This window comes from Heterodontus francisci, chromosome 1 (genome assembly GCF_036365525.1).
Source record: "Heterodontus francisci isolate sHetFra1 chromosome 1, sHetFra1.hap1, whole genome shotgun sequence".
NCBI lineage: Eukaryota > Metazoa > Chordata > Chondrichthyes > Heterodontiformes > Heterodontidae > Heterodontus > Heterodontus francisci.
This window is the reverse complement of record NC_090371.1, coordinates 198,513,713-198,535,279: the sequence shown is the minus strand read 5'-3', so window position 1 is coordinate 198,535,279 and position 21,567 is coordinate 198,513,713. Positions and strand designations below refer to the sequence as shown.

Here is a 21,567-nt window from a genome sequence, read left to right as displayed (position 1 = left end):
TGTGAGGAATCCCACAAGTGAAGTGCAAGAGTGCAACAACCAGGCGTGTCATTGAGCAAGCCGTTGGCATGTTGAACTTGAGCTTCAGGTACCTAAATAGGACTTGTGGTCCCCTTCAGTACTCGCCAGCAAGGGTATGCTGCATCCTGTGCCACATTGTGCAGCAGACAGAACTGCAGGAGGAGGCTGTACAAGGCACTCATCAAACATCTTCTGATGAGGAGAACATTGAAGAGGAGGAGGAGAACAAGGACAATGGGCATTATGAAGATAGGGAAACCTATTGCCAGACCAACTGCATACATTGCTCCATGGGATACCAAGGATGCCCGAAGAGTTTGAAGGTTCAGCTAGTGGTGATTCACAGAGTAAATAATGAAACCCTCCATCCCAACTGTGAAGACTCAGCAATCGGGAGATGAGGCAGCATGTCGGGTGGGGGTTGGGGTGGTTGAAATCGGGTAAGAGGTGGGAGCACTTTGAATGGAGTTCCATCTCTGTGTCCCCTTTTACCATCATCCATGTTGTGAGCCAGCACTACGTCACTCCTACCACCATACTGCACAGCAGCTTGGTGAAGATCAGTGACATGTTCTAAGGTCACGGATACGGTATCTGTCATCCTATTGAAGGCAGCGGGCATCTCCTGCATGGCTGCGGTCCTGGTCTGATTAGACTAATTCAAGAGCCGTGCCTGAAGCTCCATGGAGATGGCTGCTCTTTTCAGGACAGACATTCTCACAGTTCCCTGCAACACCAATCCACTAGTGATTGAATTGGACTCCTCCATCCTCTCCGTTGTTGCAGAGAATGCGCATGACACCTGTCAGTACCTGGTGAAGTTGCTGATGCACCTGCTTCTCAATGATAGCCCCTGGGCATCAGCATCTGGTTCGATTTGAGTAGAGCTTGGAGAGGATAGTGCCCCCGATGCGGACTCCACAGCTGTCTCTGCCATCAGTGTTTGCCAGTGCTCGCTTATAAATTGTGAATTACCAAGTTAAAATCCAACTACCTAAGTGGACCCACCAAAGTTCGAGTTTTTGCACTGGGTGCATGGCTGTACACTCTTTGATGGTGCACCCTCAGAAGGAATGAGGTCCTCTGAAGAATCATTGTCTTGCATGTCTGCAGAGTCTTGCTCCTCATGTGAAGGCCCTGGAAGAGAAAATAAACAGTCATGGCAAAGTAACAATGTTGACAATCACCATACTCAGTCATGGAGTCATTACGGCACAGAAGGAGGCAATTCAGCCGATTGGGTTCTTGCCGGCTCTCCCACTGAGGTATGCTGTCAGTCCTACTCCCCGGCTCGAAATTCCCATAACCCTCAAGTCTATTTCTCTCAGGTGGCCATCCAACTTCCTGTTAAAGTCATTGATCATCTTCACTACCAGCACCCTTGTTAGCAGCGACTTCCAGGTCATTACCACCAGCTGCGTAAAAAAGTGCAGCCTCATATTCCCCCTACACCTTTTGCCCGAATCTTTCATTCTGTGTCCTCTAGTACCATTTGCTAATGGGAACAGCTTTCCCTTGTATAACTTATCTAAGCCTGTCATAATCTTGTACACTTCTATTAAATCTCCCCTCAATCTCCTTTCTTCCAAGGAGAACAAACCCAGCTTTTCCAACCCAACCTTGTAACTAAAATCCCCCATCCCTGGAACCATTCTGCTAAATCTCCTGTGCACCCTCTCAAGGATCCTCACATCCTTCCTGAAGTGTCGTGACCAGAACTGGACGCAATACTTCAGTTGGGGCCTAATCAGAGCTCTATAAAGATTCAGCATAACTTCCCTGCTTTTGTACTCAATGCCTCTATTTATGAATCCTAAGACCCCATATGCTTTACTAACCAATATGTCCTGTCACCTTCAAAGATTGATGCACATGCTCCCCCAGATCCCTCTGTTCCTGCACATTCTTTAGAAATGTGCCATTAAGTATATATTGCCTCTCCCTATTCCTTCTGCCAAAATGCATCACCTCACACTTGTCAGTATTAAATTCCATGTTCCACCTCTCTGTCCATTCTGATAGCCCTTCTATGTCCTGTTGCCTCCCAGTATGAGGCGAATCAGCTGTGAAAATTCCACCCATGGTTTCACATGTGCTGGTAACTCTCTGATAACTGACACAAGTGGCTATTATTTATGAATGTATATCGACATTGAGCAAGGTACTGAGGACACAGTCTTCAGTACCTTGCTCTATAGCAGCGAGGCCTGGACAACGTATGACAGCCAAGAGTGACATCTCAACTCATTCCATCTTTGCTGCCTCCAGAGAATCCTTGGCATCAGGTGGCAGGACCGTATCTCCAACACAGAAGTCCTCGAGGCGGCCAACAGCCCCAGCATATACACCCTACTGAGCCAGCGGCGCTTGAGATGGCTTGGCCATGTGAGCCGCATGGAAGATGGCAGGATCCCCAAGGACGCATTGTACAGTGAGCTCGACACTGGTATCAGACCCACCGGTCATCCATGTCTCCGCTTTAAAGACATCTGCAAACACGACATGAAGTCCTGTGACATTGACCACAAGTCGTGGGAATCAGTTGCCAGTGATTGCCGCAGCTGGCGGACAGCCATAAAGGCGGGACTAAAGAATGGCGAGTCGAAGAGACTTAGCAGTTGGCAGGAAAAAAGACAGAAGCGCAAGGGGAGAGCCAACTGTGTTACAGCCCCGACAACCAATTTTATCTGCAGCGCCTGTGGAAGAGTCTGTCACTCTAGAATTGGCCTTTACAGCCACTCCAGGCGCTGCTTCACAAACCACTGACCACTTCTAGGTGCTTACCCATTGTCTCTCGAGACAAGGAGGCCAAAGAGAGAAAGAGATATAGACATTGAATATGTCTGGGCTATTGAACTGCCTAAGGCAGTGCAACAAAGCTTGATCCTGCCCTCACTACACAGCCATCAGGACTGGCTATGAAGCACTATAAAGTTAGCTGATTTTCTCTATCCTTTACCTCGGGGCAGTGAAGTCTATTCCAGCACCCCAGCAGTTGTTACTGTTGAAATTAGAAAACTCAGAGCACATCTAGGAGTGAACCTGGGACTTCTGGTGGTGTAGTGCACTGGATGGTGCTTTTTACCTAACTGTACCGAAATCCAGCCTCACTCTTAATATGGCAGCCATTAATTTGTTGCTGTATTTAACAAAGATCACAGTACTTTGCAATTCCACAACTTAAGAACAGGGACCAGACAGAGACGATAATGTAGTACATCAAAGGTATATTGTTCCAGATGTGATCCATTGTGTTTCAGCCACTGCAAGCTTGTGAGTGAGAAAACACATGGGGGTTGAAATTCCATTAGGCCCTTTTTCAGGCCTAAAATCGGTGCTGTGCACAGAGCCGTCCAGGAGGCCTATGAATGGCCTGAAATTAGGCCTTGAGCCTCATTAATATTAATTAGACAAGCAGTCGGCACCCCCACAGGCACTTGTCCATTTGCAGAAAATGAATATTGGGCCACTTGCTTCGCTGACCAAAGGTAAGTCAATGTGGGGTGGAGCAACAATGGGGAGATTGGTAATTGGGTTGCTGTGGAGTTGAGGAAACACTCCTGCTCCTCCTGGTTCTGCAGAAATCTTTAAAAAAAATGATTTTCTTCATAAATTACATTTTGGTGGTGGTTGCTGGTTAGGCGATCATGATCATTTCATTTCAAGTGGAGCAAGTCTGGCTCCTGTTCTGTTCAATTCAAACTAATTTCTGCACAAGGGCATAAACCTGGCATTAGGCCCATTATTTAAATATGCAAGGGGCCTAATGCCTGTTGTAAGTGGCCACTTGGGATGTCTACAAATCTGCCTTGGACAATGAGCTGAATTTTGTTTTTGCGCCGGTGGGAGCAGCAGCAGGTGAAAAAATGGCAGCCCTCACGCACGGGCCTTGCGCCACCACGCTGCCGGGATCTTCAGCCTTGTGGTTCATTATAATATGCAAGGCGGCTGCCCCCCCTCCAATCATGTTTTAAAAGGCTTCCAGGCCTGTGTTGACAGATCAAAGTTGACCTCGTCCCCCCAACAACTAAAACAAAAAATAACGTTTGAACCGCACCCCCCTCCCCACCTACACCAGAAAAGCCTAGATTACTCCTTTTCCATCCCAACTACACGAAGTGCAGAGTTGACCCCTTCCCCTCCTCACCCCTTCTTCACTACAAATGCAAAGTTCCCTCATTCCCCACCTCAGTGGCGCCAGCTTTCCCTGGATGGGAAAGTGAAGGCGTAGGAGTGCTGCACATTGCTCGGAAGATCTGGAACTGCCGGTAAGGTCGCTATGGCTTCCATTTAATTGTATTTAAATAGCTGATTTGTATATTGAGATCTGCGTCCCACTGCAGAACAGCAGAGGTGCCTCCATGCAGCTTTCCCACTGCCGGGAAGATCAGGCCCGGCATTCCCGGTGTTGGGCTCCGTGGCAGGCCACTGCTGCTCCAATCTTCTGACCCCCTCCGTCATGGAGCCCGACTTTGGGAGCTCAACAAAATCCAGCCCAATATGTAAATGACCATAATGCAGGCAGAGATTAGGCACAGAATGTTTCCCCACCCACTCTGAAATTGGTTCTTTTTGCTCCTTTTTCTGCCAAGAAAACAGGGGGAATGAGGACCAATTTTGATCTCTCAAAATGGTGTATTCTGGAATTATTTATGAATTGTGAATTTAATGCACTTGCTAAGAAAAAATACTGCCAGTATATATTCCACACAAGGTTCTTTCAGGGCCTGGTGTCGGTGCCTATTAAGTGCTATTCAATTTTTGTGTATTATCAGCCAGAGTCAGGACGAATTGCTCCTTGCAGTGTTATACTTGGATTCGGAATTGCATACAATTAAGGTTGGCTCATTAAGGTTGGCTCAGAAATGACATAGTACACAATCCTTGTATGCTGGAAGCAGAATAGTATTTCGATTAGGAATACTTTTTCTAAAGTCAATTGTTTAGGAAAAAGTTTTGTTATTCTGTTCAAAATTCAGCAAACCAGATGTAACTTGGCAGAGTAAAGGGAACATTGCAATTTGATAACTTTGCAGCCGCAGTCTCAGAATTTTGTGTAATCACTAACCTTGTGTCAATGGCTAACCATGGTCTTTTCTTCTAACTGCATGCAGGCCAGGAATACAACTTCCTTAAGATGGAACCTGGTGAAGTGAACTCCCTCGGCGAAGCGTATGACTTTGATAGTATTATGCACTATGCTAGGAACACCTTCTCAAGGTTGGAGTCTAAGGTTACATCTCTTTGACTTTTAAATTCTGTCAGCTGGTAGAGTACAGTGAAAACTTTATCTCTGGATTAATGCTGGTTCAGGGCTCTACTGCATATATGATTAAGCACCAGCATAATGAAATGATTCATTTTTCTGTCCCCTTTTTAATCGCTATTTGAAATAACCTGAAGTTGCAAATGAAACTAAGGGCTATTGTGTAGGAGATCAGGAGACTACAATTAAGAATTGCTTTTAAAATGTTTAAATTAACTAAAGGAACAAAAAAAAGTCTAAAAATATACTTACTTGAGTAGTTCTCAAGTGTCAGGAAGGACAACTTCGACATGGAACCACTTCCAGGGTCAAAACAATTCTGGACTATGTAAAATATGTCATGAACAGATGAAATGGGAATGGAAAAAACAGTGTTTGGCTACAAACAGTCCGTGTTCCTGATACGTGCTGCGTTAGCTGATCTCAGGCAGGTGGCACCTGGGTGCTACACTTAATCTCAGTACTCCTGAGCTTGGGAGGATAAAATCTATTTCTGATTGTCGTTCAGTGATTTCTGGTGGAAAGGGCACAATCTTTTTGGTTCCCTAACTGACAATAATAAAGCCAATTGTAGAATTTCCAGTGCTTTCTTAGTTGAGATCAGCTAACTCACAATACAAAGAGGCCACTTCACTCACTATGATTCCCCAATGAATCATTAGGGGTGCTTTCAGTATTTGCTTACTTAAAATTACTAGTGGAAGATCATTTGGAATGGAATAGCAGGGCTCAAATATGCCAAAGCTTAAAGTGCAGAATTTACAAAATAGCACTCCCAGTACAGAGTTTTGCAAGATAGGAATGCAGATCAGGAATTTGGGAATGAGATCAGTGCACCTCGCATGAGTTTCTTCTGTCTATTAAAATTAATTGTTGGAAAATTTTGGGATGCATTGACCTCTGCACCCGATATGCACTGCTGTCATGCAAAGCTCTGCTTCATGAGCATTAACTCATAAAATCTACATTTAACATTGCTGTAGGACTGATTTGCTATTCATTTATTTAAGTTTTTACACTACACCTGTCAAAAAACACCCCCTATTGTTCCCTGAAGTGTTATTCTAGTTTTAATAAGATAATATGTTAGCTTTATTAAATTCAGGACTGGCCAGGTGGAGACTTTTGGGAATTTTTTTTTTGGTCCTGTGCGTTCCAACCTTTCTGTGTTCCAAACCTGTTATGAGTTTGCTGAAGTGTCTCTCAGAACATGAGAAGTGCTTATAGAAATGTAAGTTATTATTGAATAAGTATGCAATTATATACAGATTTCTTAAAAATTAACAGTTTAATACTGTGATTTAAAACTTAGGCATGTGATAATAAATAATTTGATGTTTGTTTGTTATTTTGATTGTCAATTTCTTCCCTTCACTCCTTTGCTGAGGATTAACTCTTCCCTGGAATACACACTGCCCTCCAGTGCTTTGCCAAAATGACTATTTTTCTTGTGTGAGCTGTAGTAGTTAAGGATCAGTGAGCTTTTTGACAGGATTGGTCATCATAGCTAAGCTTAATTCTCTCCATATCCAAAATTTACACACATGCACTTCCAGCATGGGGGCTGAGCAGTGATCTGAAGCAGGAGACCTGGCACATTCCCCTTCTCTGCTCAGGGACAAATGTAAAGCCCTATTTCCTGTCTTGCTGAGATCAGCTAACTCAGCACAGACCAAATATTGAACTAGGAATTTTATTACTGCTAAATTTGGATAATTTTACTGGGCAACACAATTTTTTTTATAGTGAAAATATTCCTTAAACATATGTTTGGAATGCCACTACAAATTGCAAAGGAAGGGAATCTTTCCCTCACTTCAATTTAGAAACATATGTGAAGTAGACTGACAATATTGTCGAATTAAGTGACAGTTCTTTCTTTTTCTTAGAGGAATGTTTCTGGATACTATTCTTCCTGGACGTGATGAAAATGGCATAAGACCTGCCATTGGCCAACGTGCACGTTTAAGTAAAGGAGACATTGCACAGGCAAGGAAGCTGTATAGATGTCCAGGTATTATGCTGCACACATGGGGATTGGGTCTACATTTATTAGGATAGAATAAAGACAAAAATTACCATAATTAACCACAAAATAGAATTGAAAATTTTGGCAATAATGTCACAAAGCAGTAGTAATCATTATTATTAGTGATAATGTGAACACTCATATATCAAAAGATGCAGTTTATACTACCAACTGTCACCAAAATATTGTGAGGAATGGAAATTGCAAATACATCAAATTGCATCAGTTGTACAGTATAACAAAAGATTAGGTCATAGTCTATTTGCAAAGTGCTCAGTCTTGGTTCTTGTGGATTCTCTTGTCCTCTGGATTCTTTGTTTAAATCTCAGTCTTTTAACAAATTTGCAGCTGTCGAGAATTATACTAAAAGGCCAAGTACCTGTTTAGATTCAGTCACATACTCATCTGGTGTTAGCTTTGCAACTGTAAATGATGAATTTCTCAACAGAACCCTGTCACAATAACGGTCAGCTATCTGAATGAAAACTAAAGTGGTAAAAAAGATTTCACTAATTCAAAGTTGCTGTCAGGAAACCAGCATTTGAAGCAGCTGTGGGCTTCGCTTCCACCTGAGCCTGGTCCTAGTATGCACACATCACGCAGGCATACTTAGCAATGGAGGTGGAACTGGTTGGATTTCTGGTGGGTAAGTGGGTAATATAATCCTGCCTCTTCTTGTGACATTCATATGGACAGGGACAGAAGCAGAACTGTCCATCCCCGTTTCCACCAGGTTTCAATGAACATAAAAATTTGGAGATCATGTGCAAATGAGTTGCACTCCAAGGTCTTCCACACTGGGAATTACACTACTGGTGTGGAGGAATTTCAGGGCTAAGAGCTTTTAGCATCAGGAGAAAGTTATTAAACCAAGCCATGATTGTTCCTTTTTCATCGATTAACGGCTTATTCCAGATTTCTCACCATGTCCGTTAATTCATTTTTTTCCTCCAAAACTAAGTCTAATTGCCTTTGAACCCATTTATTCTAATCCCTTTCTGTCATGCTAGGCCCCCACCTGCCAAGAATGAGGCACACTAATTTTGTCATGAGCATTGGTTTTTATACTGTTACTGGAGTGAAGATCAGCCGTGGCTTGTTAAACAGATCAGCCGTGGCTGGAAAAGACGTTTGCATATTAACAGACAGTGTTTGGAATGACAAAGCAGCCATTCCCTGATATTCAACCCACAATGGACTTTTGATCACCAGACACTGAAGGTGGGGGAGCTCACATTCCATGTTGACTGCTAAGATGGCCGAATATACAAATGGACATGGTCAAACCAGCTAGTCACATGACTAACCTGCTGGGCTACCTGAGTTTTTTGAATTTGTACAAACAATTTTGGGAAGAAAGCTGTTTGCTCCTGGACTGAGAAAATCTCTCTCCTGTCTGCTCCCATCTCTTTCTCACAAGCTTCTGAATCCACTGAAGACACATGAACCCCAAGAGAAAAAAGTCTCCTACAGTGAATAAGGTTTAAGAAGAATACTGGGACCCAACAAAAAGCAAGGTCTACCTACAATCAAGGACTCTCCAGTGAGCTTGAAGAACCGTAACAAAAACTCTTCAGATATTGCCTCAAACTTTTTCAACTTTATTTCTTCTGCTCTTTTCTGTCTCTATTTGCATGTTTGTGTCACCTATGCTTGCTAGTGTGTATGTGTCGTGTATCCGTAGGTGTTAACAGAATTTAATTTAAATTTTCAACTTTTCTTCTTTAAACCTAAGAAAGCCTGATTGTGCTGGTTTCTTTGCCTTATAATTGGAAAGCGGTGAACAAGGATTCACCAAGGGGGAGGTAAAAACACAATGTGTTTAAAATTAAATCCTGTTACAGTAAGACCAGGTGAAGGCTGAAAGGGAACCCTGGACCTCTGTCTCACCTGGCCGTAACACTTTCTCAGTAACTATTATGTCAGTCTTTGGAGTAAATTTGCTGTGACTGTTAGAACTAGTACATATACTGATTGTGCATTAAAGTAATTTTGTGCAGTGTGTTAACAGAGTGGTCACTGACTTATGCTCATATCTTGGGAGTATGTGGATGTAACACACTCTAGTGCACTCATCCAACAGTAACAATTGTTTTACGCAGCAATTGATAGGAAATGTGCAAATTTACTCAGGATTTGCTTTAATAGAATATTACATTACGTTTGCACAATTGAAGCTGGCATTCAAGGAGAACTGGCAGTGCCAATTATGCACTCATAGACAGTGCCCTCCTTTTTCCCAGTGGAAAGGATTACTCCTCCCTAAGTGCCCAGATAGCATGAGATCCTGTCAAAAAAAAGTCTGTGCATGAATACTTGTTTTCAGGAGAGTGCTCATAATGTACACATCTTCAATGAATCAAGGGTTTTCCCAAATGTTTGAGAAGATAGGATGCAAGGATGAGCTCTGACAGATGAGTGTTACTTGTTCCAAATATATCTGTTGACATCTCTGCAGAAACACACACACACACACACACACACACACACAAAGCAGAAATATAATGGAGCAGACTTTTTGGGATCTTAAAACAACTTTTCTAATGTTTCAACCATTCTAGTGCTGTCTTCAATATGAGCTGAAGTGGATTGCCAGAATTATAATAGTATATTGCATTCACCATAATATGGCTAATTGCCAAAATGGCAGTCAGCAGGAATAGAATGGGAAGGACATGAAGCCACAGCACAACAATCAGTGCTTGAAGTGGTACTGATGTAACGAGCATTCATTAATTATTGTTTGCCTGCACATGTCCCTTCTCTGTAAATAGGGTTTAATTAGAGTTTCCCAGTTTTTTTGGCACAAGATTAACTGTAATGCACAATCCAATGTATTTATTCCCCTTAAATTTACTTCAGAGTACTGACTGCAATTTGTGGCTATGCTGATTAATTGTACTAGTGCACCAAGCTATTTCTTCCACACCACTCCTAAGTAACAACCTATTGGCAGGAGCAGGTGTGAAGTATATTTATTTTATTTATTTTTTTATTTAGAGATACAGCACTGAAACAGGCCCTTCGGCCCACCGAGTCTGTGCCGACCAACAACCACCCATTTATACTAACCCTACAGTAATCCTATATTCCCTACCACCTCCCTACATTAGGGGCAATTTACAACGGCCAATTTACCTATCACCTGCAAGTCTTTGGATATCTCAGAGGTTTTTATAGTGTCTTGGGCTATGGACCTTAAAGCTTCAACATCATTGATGGGAGTATTCCTCAGAGATACTGTGTTTTTGTTGTAGATGACACTGATGTTGTATATTGTTCAATGACCAACTGCAGGGCTGAAACCTTTGCTTCATGACAATACACAACTGAATGGTTGAAGCTGCAACTCGACACAGACCCAGATCACAATTCATCAAATGATTTGCTCATCCATTCACGCTTATGAAGTATCCTCCACTTCATTGGTTGCATTTTGAGTCTGGCTCAGGAGGACCTGTGATCATATTGTACCTCCATACAGCAAACAGCCAGCCTTATACTCTTACATCATGTGACTCTTTCTCACCCATGATCAATGACCTTTGTTCCTGCATTGCTTACTAATACTCCCCAAAAGTGCTTGTGACTCAGCTGGCAACTGCTGCAAGTGATGTAGGTGAGAATGACAGTCACACCCCGGCTTCCCCCTGCTGCATTATGGCTTCAGTTTTTTAAAAAAAGCACGGATGAGCAGATGGGCATTATTTTGCATAATGTTGTTAAAGTGAGAGCACATGCTGTATTTCATGGGGAAGTACACGCACGGCTTTGAACCTGTTGACACTGAAAATCATTAGCACAGTGAACATATGTCATTATCATTGCACAAGCCAGAAGCATTGTCATCTCCATAAACTCTATTTTACGCCAGAACCTGAATGAACTTCGAGCGTCTGACAGCAGGTAAGAGTTTTTGTCTGCTGTGAACGAACCCTTATCCCAGCACAATGTTGTTGGTTGGTGGCTATCTTCTTCTTCAATGAAATAATCAGCATGCACTGCTTGAGAAAGCAAAAGGAGAATGACATTTTATGTATTGCAATGTATAGTTGAGTATTTACTTTTGGCCTGCCAGATGGCTGACACACAAAGAAGCACGTCAGCATGTTTGAGTCTACAATTCAAGCTACTGCAAAATTTATATTCCCCCGAGTAGGATTATTGTTTGCCTAATATGGGGCTGAATTTAATGCAGCTGTCGAAGGCGGGTCTGGTGGTACAGGGGTGGGGGCGGGCGAAGAATTACTCCGGATCCGTCTACCCGGAAATCTGGCATTGTGACATTGGTTCTGGATTTTATCAGTGGTGGGAAAACACCTTGACGGCATTGCCGCCCCCATCGCGACAGGAAGCTATTTTAAATTGCTGAAATGCTGATTTAAATGCAACCAAATGTAATTAATTATGATTTAATGATTGGTCCTAGATTTTGTGAACGGTGGGCGGCACTCATGTGCCTTCAGGTTCATGATCATTAAAATCTGGTGGCACATAGACGAGAGGCCATTGCCGCTACGGGAGACAGTCTTGAGCATTGCTGCATAGGGGAAGATGGGGGTTCGGAGGCCATTGTGGGACTGTGTTGCTGCAGGCTCTGCAAGGGGGGTCTGGGGTCTCAGGGACTCCACAAGGGGGTCCAGGGTCTTGCGGGCTCTGCAAGGGGTCCAGGATCTCGGGGTCTCTGCAAGGGGGTCTGGGGTTTCAGGAGCTCTACAAGGGGGCAGTATAGGGTTGACAAACTGCTGTGTGATGTGTTTGCTCGCTCGCACTGATGGAACAGAGGTTAGACCATCATAAAGGTTGGGCTCAGAGGTCTATCAGCAACTCCGCTAAGTGAATTGTCAGAATGTCAGTTGCCAAGGCAGTTTCGTCTCTGCATCAACAGCGTTCTCCAGGTCCACAGGTCAACTGGCATGGGTCTCATACAGCTTATATTTCTGGCGCCTCCGACAGAAAGTGGGACAACAGGCTGTTGGGCCTTTCTGTGAAGTTCCATCACGAGAGCAACAGCAGTCGGCCATGCCAAGAAGGGCCCAATAATGCAACAGTGTGTACTGGACCTGGACCAGCTACCTCCAAATTTTGGAGTGCCACTGTCAGTGAAGACTTTGGCTTTCCAGGGAGGCCATCATTGACTTATGCACCATGCTGCAGGCCGAGTTGCGACCTTTTGGATTTGGGAGTCACCTTATGACGGTGGCTCTGAAGATCAACGTTGCACTAAATGTCTATGCAATTGGATCTTTCAGGGATCCACTGGGGACATGTGTGGCGTCTCCCTGGCAGCAGCTCACTGCTGCATCAAGGAGGTGACCAACGCCTGCTTAAGAGGGCTAGCGACTATGTGCACTACCGGACTGACCCTGACAGGTTGAGAGGGCCATTGGATTTGGGGCCATCGCAGGATTTCCCCGGGTGCAAGGTGCGATAGGTTGCATGCATGTGGCCATCAGAGCTCCTACGTACCAACCAGCTGCCTTCATCAACAGGGAAAGGCTTCCATTCAATCAGTATTCAACCAAAAGAGTTTCCTGCAGGTGTGTGCCCATTTTCCAGGAAGCTGCCACGGCACCTACATACTTCAACTGTCCCAGATACCACAACTTATCAGGCCCCTCAGTCGCCTTCAGGGATGGATTCTTGGGGACAAGGGATACCCATTAAAGGCAATGACTACTGATGCCTGTGAGGAACTCTTGCAAGGCAGTGGAGGAGAAATACAACAGTTGCCACGGCTCCACCCAAACGACCATCGAGCAGGCCATTGGGCTGCTGAAAATGAGATTTCATTGCCTCGATCGATCGATCTGGTGGAGCCCTGCAGTATCCTCCGGCGAGAGTATCACGTTTCACAGTGGTCTGCTGTGCTCTACACAATCTAGCACTGCAGAGGGGGGTGCCTTACATGACGATGAGATGCCTGAGCAACATTCATCCACCAGCGAGGAGGACAGAGAGGAGGGAATAAAAAAAGAAAGTGCTGGAAATCCTCAGCAGGTCAGGCAGCATCTGTGGAGAGAGAAGCAGAATTAATGTTTCAGGTCTGTGACCTTTCATCAGTACTCTGATGAAAGTTCTGATGAAAGGTCACAGACCTGAAACATTAACTCTGCTTTACTCTCCACAGATGCTGCCTGACCTGCTGAGTACTTCCAGCACTTTCTGTTTTTATTTCAGATTTCCAGCATCTGCAGTATTTTGCTTTTACACAGAGGAGGGAGAAGGGCAAGCAAGAATGGATGGTGAAGACCCTGTGCAAGAGGCCAGATGGGTTGAGCGACATGCAAGGGGGCACGAGCCAACCTCATAATGTCCCGTTTCCAGCCACCCTGATATCCATTCACAGAGAGTCAAATAAAGGCTCACTTTAATGAAGGTACACGGTTTTCTCCATTCCCTTTCTTTTTCCTGTCTTGTGACTGGCTGCAATATGGGTAGTGCCGATGGGAGACCACATGTTAATGAATCCTCTCATCACATTGACAGGTTAATGAGGGCTGTGGTCACATTGGTATTGCTATAAGGGGCACTATGACATCTCTTTCAGACAATGATGACTAATTATTTGGACAAAAGAACTTTAAATTATTTCCTGCAGAACATATTAGAAATACCCGTGAGACCCAAAGAGATGGATTTTATGGGACCGCCTGAGGTGGGGCCGGAGGTAGGGGCATGGAGAATCGCAAAGGGTGGTGGGGAGGGGGGTGTGGGGGGTGGTGGGCAGAGGGAAACTTGCCTCTCTATCGCCATGCTATCTTACCATGGCAGGATATGCCAACAAAGGCCTTTCTGACCAGAGGCCAATTGAGGCCCTTATGTGGCTTATTAATGGCTAGTTAAGGGCCTCTTCCTGCTGCCGCTGAAATCTTACCAGCGGCGGGGTGGGGTCGGGTTGGGGTGGGCCTCCACCATGCGGGGAGGGCGCCTTGTAAAACATGGTGCATTCCCTGTGGGTTTGTGGGGTCGGGGAGGGCATTACTTCATCCGTGGGCAATCTGTGGCCCACAGAGGGCCCCCCAGGAACTACTTCGATGCCTAGGAGCCCCTCTCCCTAGACTGCACGATCACCACCTCACCCACCACCCCAACCAGCCCCACCGCCTCGACGGGGCCTTCTGGACTGGCCCCAGCGACCCCGCCTCACCTACCTCTGGTCCGCGTTCCAGCACTGGACCTGGGTCCAAGGCCTGTGCAGTACCGGCAGTGACCGCCACTACTGGCAGCTCATGGAGGTGGGATCCTCTTCTTTAAAGGGACGGGGATCCTGGCTTATGAATCTTGGATGTAAAAACACTGGGGGAATCGCTCCGCCTGGGGGGGGTGGGGGGTGGGGGGTGGGGCAGGTGGAGACAGGAAAAGGCCGAGGCAGAGATCCCCCCGCCTTTTCAGTCTGCTGCCGGGAGCCATGCCTCCTATACAAAATGCAGCCCAAAGTGTGGTTAGGTGAGATTCCTGAGGCACAGTTCTGGAGAAGGTGGGACCTGTACAGGCCAGATGGGTTGCACCTGAACAGAGCTGGGATAAATTTCCTTGCGGGACGATTTGCTAGTGCTATTGGGGAGGGTTTAAACTAACTTGGCAGGAGTGCGGGAACCAGGAGATCATACAAGGGAAGAACACCAAGCTGTACAGAGAATTGGAAGAGACAGATAGTACTCGAGTAGGAAATAGCAAAGTATTAGGTGGGGTCAGAGTGAGCGTGTTAGGCAGTACTAGAGAAGGGAGTAGTTCCGTATTAGGAACATAGGATTAGATGGGGGTGGGCTGAGAAAGACTACGAGGAATGCAAAGACAGGATTACAATGCATGTGTATAAACACACAAAGCGTGGTGAATAAGGTGGTGAGCTACAAGCACAAATAGCAGTTTGGGAATATAATGTAGTGGCAATAACGGAAACATGGTTTAAAATTGCAAGGACTGGGCGTCTAATATACAAGGGTATAAAGCGTTCAGAAAATATTGAGAAGGAAGAAAGGGAGGTGGGGTGTCCTCCTGATTAGGGAAGACATTGCAGCGCTGGAAAGGGCGGATTTCCTTGAAGGGGTAAGGACAGTATCCATTTCATTAGAGTTGAGGAGCAAAAAAGGTATGATCATGCTACTAGGGGTATTCTCTCAGCCTCCAAATAGTAACAGAGAGATAGAGGAGCAAATCTGCAGGGAAATCACAGAGATGTGCAAGAACTATAGAGTGGTAATATTGGGGGACTTTAATTACCCAAATATTGATTGGGATAGTTTTAGAGTAAAGGGCAAGGAGGGGGAGGATTTTCTAAAATGTGTGCAGAAGAACTTCCTTGATCAGTATGTTCTCAGCCCAACTAGAAAAGAGGCATTGCTGGATCTGGTGCTGGGAAATGAGGTGGGCCAAGTGGACCAAGTGTCTGTGGGGGAACACTTGGGTAAGAGTGACCATCATATCATAAGGATTAGACTAGTAATGCAGAAAAGGAAGGAGTAAAATAAAGTAGAATGTCTAGATTGGATGAGGGCTAATTTCAATGCAATAAGAAGGGTTCTAGCTAGGATAGAATGGAACAAAAGACTGGCAGGAAGAGTCCCATCAGAACTATGGGTTATCTTTAAGGAAGAGATGCTTCCGGTAAAGGCTAGGAACATTCTAGCAAGGGCGAAAGGTAGGGGAACCAAGAATGGGGCTCCTTGGTTGACTCGGGAGGTAGAAATGATGATGAAACAAAAAAAGAGGGTGTATGATGCATGTCATGTGAACTCAACAAGTGAGAACCAGGTCATATACGATAAGTTGAGAGGGGAGGTGAAGAGGAAAATAAGACTGGCAAAGAGAGAATATGAAAATAGAATGGCAGTCAACATAAAAGGGAACCCAAAGATCTTCTACCAGCATGTAAATAGTAAGCAAGCAGTAAGAGGAGGAGTGGGGCCTATTAGGGACAAAGATGGTAATATATGCTTGGAGGCACAGGGCAAGGCTAATATACTTGGTGAGTATTTTGTATCTGTGTTCAATAAGGAAACGGAGGCTGACAAAATATTAGTACAGATAGAGAGAGTAGAGGCAATGGACTGGATAAAAATTGAGAGGAGGAGGTACTAAAATGACTGGCTATGCTTAGGGTAGATAGGTCACCTGGTCCAGATGGCTTGCATCCAGGTTGCTAAAGGAAGTGGGGATGGAGATAGCGGAAGGACTCGCCATAATTTTCCAGTCTTCCCTGGATATGGGGGAGGTGCCAGAGGCTTGAAGAGTGGTAAATGTGACGCCCTTATTCAAGAAAGGGTGTAAGAAAAGTGCTAGCAACTACAGATCACTTAGTTTAATATCAGTGGTGGGTAAGGTTTTAGAAACAGTAATCAAGGAAAATATCAACAGACACCTAGAGAGGTTCGAGTTAATTAAGGATAGCCAGCAATGCTATGTAAAAGGCAGATCATGCTTGCCTAATCTAATTGAATATTTTGATGAAGTCATAGAGAAGATTGATGAAGAGAATGCGGTGGATGTTGTTCATCTCGATTTTAAGAAAGTATTTGATAAGGTACCACATAAAAGGCTGGTTAACAAAAGTGAGGCTCATGGAATAGGAGGGTCAGTGTCCAATTGGATTTTTAAAAATGGCTTAAGGACAGAAAACAGCGAGTCATAGTAAATGGTTGTTTTTCCAGACTGGAGGACGGTAGACAGTGGTGTTCCCCAAGGGTCAGTGCTTGAACCACTGCTTGTTTGCTATATATAAATGATTTGGATTTTGGAATACAAAGTAGAATCTCAAAATTTGTTGACGACACCAAACTTGGAGGTGCAGCAAACAGGAAATAGACAGGCTAGCAGAATGGGCAGAGAGGTGGCAGATGGAATTTAATACACACAAGCGTGAGGTGGTGCATTTTGACAGAAGGAATAGGGAGAGGCAATATAGACTTAATGGCACAGTTCTAAAGAGTGTGCAGGAACAGAGGGACCTGGGTGTACATGTACATTGATCTTTGAAGGTGGCAGGACATATTGAGAGAGTGGTTGGGAAAGCATATGGGATATTGGGCTTCATAAATAGAAACATTGAGTACAAAAGCAGGGAAGTTACGCTGAACCTTTATAGAGCTCTGGTTGGGCCCCAACTGGAGTATTACAGCCAGTTCTGGTCACCATACTTCAGGAAGGATGTGAGGGTCCTTGAGAGGGTGCAGAGGAGATTTACCAGAATGATTGCAGGGATGGGGGATTTTAGTTACAATGTTAGGTTGGAAAAGCAGGGTTTGTTCTCCATGGAAGAAAGGAGATTGAGGGGAGATTTAATAAAAGTATACAAGATTATGACAGGCTTAGATAAATTATACAAGCAAAAGCTGTTCCCATTAACGAAGGGTACAAGGACTAGGGGACACAGATTGAAGATTTTGGGCAAAAGATGCAGGGGGAATATGAGGCTGCACTTTTTTACACAGTGGGTGGTAATTCATTGCCTATAAGGGTGGTGAAAGTGGAGATGATCAGTGACTTCAAGAGGGTGTTGGATGGCCATCTGAGAGAAATAGATTTGCAGGGTTACTGGGATTGAGCCGGGGAGTGGGACTGATAGCATATGGGATCTTGGGCATGGACATGATGGGCTGAATGGCCTCCTTCTGTGCTATATGTGACTTTATGTGGTGGTCTTTTTAATACATCTGTGAGTGCTCCTATGCGGTGTGATCCCTGCGACAGCAACAGGGTTGGATGCAGGCTGCTGATCAGGCTGCCCCTTAGCCTGTGTTGAGTTTGCCAGCCATCCTCTGGCTGCCTGAGGCCTGGAAGGCCCCAGCTGCCTGAGGATGTCCTGCACTGGCACAGGACTTTCCTCAGATGTTGCGGCTACTGGAGCTGGGATCACTGGCGGAAGGGCTGAGGAGCTGGTGTCTACACTCGGAGCGCACTGAGGGGTGCTCCCAGATATGGATGGCAGCTTCTCCTCCTCCCTTTGAAGGCTTACTTGAACTTCCCTGCTCACCAGAGAAGGACCAGGAATGGGAGTAGTCTCCAGGTTCCTGTTCTTTTTCTTGCCTTGCCACTGCTGCGTTGAGCTCATGGTCAAGGTGAAGGTATGCAGGTCTGCACACATCTGTGGGATTTGGCTGTCTTTGAGGATCGCCAACCTCTTGAGGGAGGAAGCCATGTGCTCCCACGCCTGACACATGGCAGCACTCATGGCATGGATGGACTCCTCCATTGTCCATTCATGGCTGTGCATGGTCTCTGGCATCTCCGCCAGATGTTGCCTTACCTCTCTTTGCAACTCCAGCATGCCCTGTGCTGTCAACACTAGGGACTTGTCATCAGCCCTGGGTTGAGCATGGGCCTGGCCACCCACAGTCCTCCAACTATCAGAGGCCTCGGCTGTCTCAGTCTCTACCAGCTGCTCGGGTACATATGTGGTGCTCTCAGCAGCTTGTAACCTTGATTCTACAGCCAATGATAACCCACCGAGGTAAAAGTGTCTTCCTTGGCGGTGGTGAGAGGACACAGATCTGGAACTCCTCCACTAGTCCAGGCCGTCTCCCACCTGTTGCGGGCCCTCTTGTCCTACAAGAGGAAGGATGGAGATAGTAGAGCAGTGAGATCAACACGGCAGTTCTGCTGATGTCAGCTCCTCGTCCCCTATAGGGGGATCTCATATCTCTCATGCTGCCACATGCAGTCAGGAGAGTTAAGGGGGTTAGCTATGAAGGAAGCTGGCCTGTGGCTGAGATGGAGCCATGTATCTGTCAGGATGAGATAATACCCTAGTCCCTCTGCCATCGCCATTGTAATGCTACCCTCTGCATGTTGTGTATCCTCTCGCATGGTCACATGCACTCCCAAACGGAGAGAGTTATGGAGCACTCACTTTGGTCGAACGCAGGAGGTTGTTGATCCTCTTTTGACACTGGATCCAGTTCTGTTGAGTAACCCCATGGGTTGCTGGCCTCCTCTACAATCTCCACCCAGGCTTGCTTGCTCTCGGGCATCCTTTGCTGTCATTGGGGTGAATGGTTGGGGTTTCCATAAATGAGCTCAGCAACGTTTTCAGCAATACAATGAAAGTTGTCAGTGACTCTAAGGCAGGAGTGAATGCAGGGCTGGCAGGTCTTTAAATATGTCGCCAGCATCTGCTCCACAGTCATCTGTCACCATAATTACTGACCCGCCTCCTACTCTCACCATGTTATTGGGATGGGGACCTCACCTCCAGTATGTAAAATGGCCGCCCGCCGTGTGATCGTAGTAGGCTGGCTGACTGTCCACGTCGCATTCGGGAATGGCACCCATTTAGGGCAGCTTGCTCACAAAATTCAGTCCATGGTGTGCACATTCTGTCCCTAAAGGAGCATTTCTCACTTACCCAGACTGCTCAGGTGCATGTTGGCAGAGCTAACGCTCAAAGACCTTAAAGTCTGTGCAAACTACTGCTGGCGTTTAACCAGCTAAAACCTCACAGTTTACCAGAGCAGATTCCCAGTATGTTTCCTACTGCTTGTTTAGGTAAGTTATCTTATGCCTTAGAGCATTGGCCTACAGGATTATCTGGAGCTGAATGGGAAAAATCCCAGCCCTCTTGTAACTTGATCCACCCCTTCAAATTCCAATAGTCAACTAAACTGATTAGTTGATCATCAACGGTGTCCCAAGGAACAGCACACCTTCTGAGCTCAGGTTTTGGAATTCCGAGCCTGCCACAAATTCACTTTATTCCGAACTTGCATCAACAAGTGTGTTTGCTTGGAACCACCTTGACTCCAAAGAGACTCCATCTACCCCTCTCTCAAAATTAACCTGGAAATAAAAAGCTGGAATCAGTACAAGTGTCAATGAAGCTGTTGGATTGTCCTAAAAACACATTGGTTCACTATATGTGACTACACCAACAGGGTTAACTCTTAATTGCTCTCTGTAGTAGCCTAGCAACCTACTCAGTTGTAGCAAACAGCTACAGAGAATAATCACACCTCCTCAGGACAATGAGGAAGATGCAATAAATGTAGACCTTGTCTCAGATGCAGAGAATGAATAAAAAGGTTGGCTGTTAAACAGTTAACAATACATGTTTAAGTCCTTGCTAGCTAACAATAGGGGGAACCCATCACCAGACCTGACTCTTCTAGCCCATTTTTCAAAGTGGTGACTAGACGACCCATCCTAGAACATAGGCCGGATTTTACAGACACCCAACTAGCGGGTTGGTGGTGGGAGGGGGCATAAAATTGAGTGGGAGGCGGGATGTTCCCGACCCCCTCCCGCCCCCACTGCAATTTTACGCGGGCGGGAGCGAGAAATGGCCTGCCCACCCCAGGCCAATAAAAGCCCTTAAGTGGCCAATTCACTGCCATTTAAGGGCCTCCTCCTGGCTCCACTGGTAATTTACCCTCGGTGGCCAGATGACAAAGGCCCCAAGAAGCCCACCTGGTAAAACGGCTTTTTTGGAGGCTTGGGGGGGGCCCTCCTGATCGAGCACCCTGTGTCCCTTGGAGGGCCGTCCCGATGCACAACACTCTCCTCCACCACTCCCCCACCCCCGCTTGCCTCGCCGGGGCCTGGCCAATTATCCCCAGCAAGGCCCTAAAAATGTACCTGATTTCTAGGGCCGTCCTTCCTGTTGCCTCCGCTGATTGGCCAGCAGCTCCAATAGGCGGAACTCCTGCCTCAAGGAGGTGGAAGTCCCGTCCAAGACCAATTAAGGACCTGGGGAGCGAAAAATCCCAGCCTGGCTCCCCAGGCCCGGTGAAGGTGGGCTCGCCACTGACTTTTCAGCCAGTGGGCGAGGCCTCCCGCCCAATGTAAAATTCCAGCCATAGTATCTGTCGAAGGGAGTGCTGCAATATTTTCAGGAATGCCTGGAACAGATGCCTTAAACCTATTTCTTAAAATGTCATCTGACACCATATTAATGACTAGGATGGGTAACTGCGGACATCCTCGTCTCTCTCCTCTCTTGGGAGAGATTGGTTTAACCCTTCTATTATCTACCCTTGCTTTATCCCTTGCATGGATAATGAGGTTAAAGTACCAATCCCAGATTTAGTTATGTAACATCATAGTTTCTGGTTTCTTTGAGTGCCACGTGATGCAGCCTTATGAAAATTGATAAAAGGAGTTTAAGTAAGAAATAGCCTGACATAGTTGTACACAGAATTATACCTGTCAGCCAACATCCCAGAAATCACCTGTCCTGTCCCACCTGCAAGATAAACTTACCAGAGATGGAGGCAAAGTGATATACAGTCAGAGGGAGGGGCCTAAGAGTCCTCAA

The 21,567-nt window shown here is 45.6% G+C and overlaps 1 protein-coding gene across 2 annotated transcripts in view; it reads left to right on the top strand.

Annotated features, from left to right (window-relative positions):
• Positions 1 to 21,567, top strand: part of tll1 (tolloid-like 1) — a 412,500-nt gene that overhangs the window by 224,906 nt on the left and 166,027 nt on the right. For both annotated transcript variants that reach the window (XM_068040010.1, XM_068040002.1), the window contains 2 exons: positions 5,136 to 5,241; positions 7,177 to 7,301. In XM_068040010.1, coding sequence (XP_067896111.1) covers positions 5,136 to 5,241; positions 7,177 to 7,301 — 231 coding nt within the window. The remainder of the gene's footprint in view (positions 1 to 5,135; positions 5,242 to 7,176; positions 7,302 to 21,567) is intronic.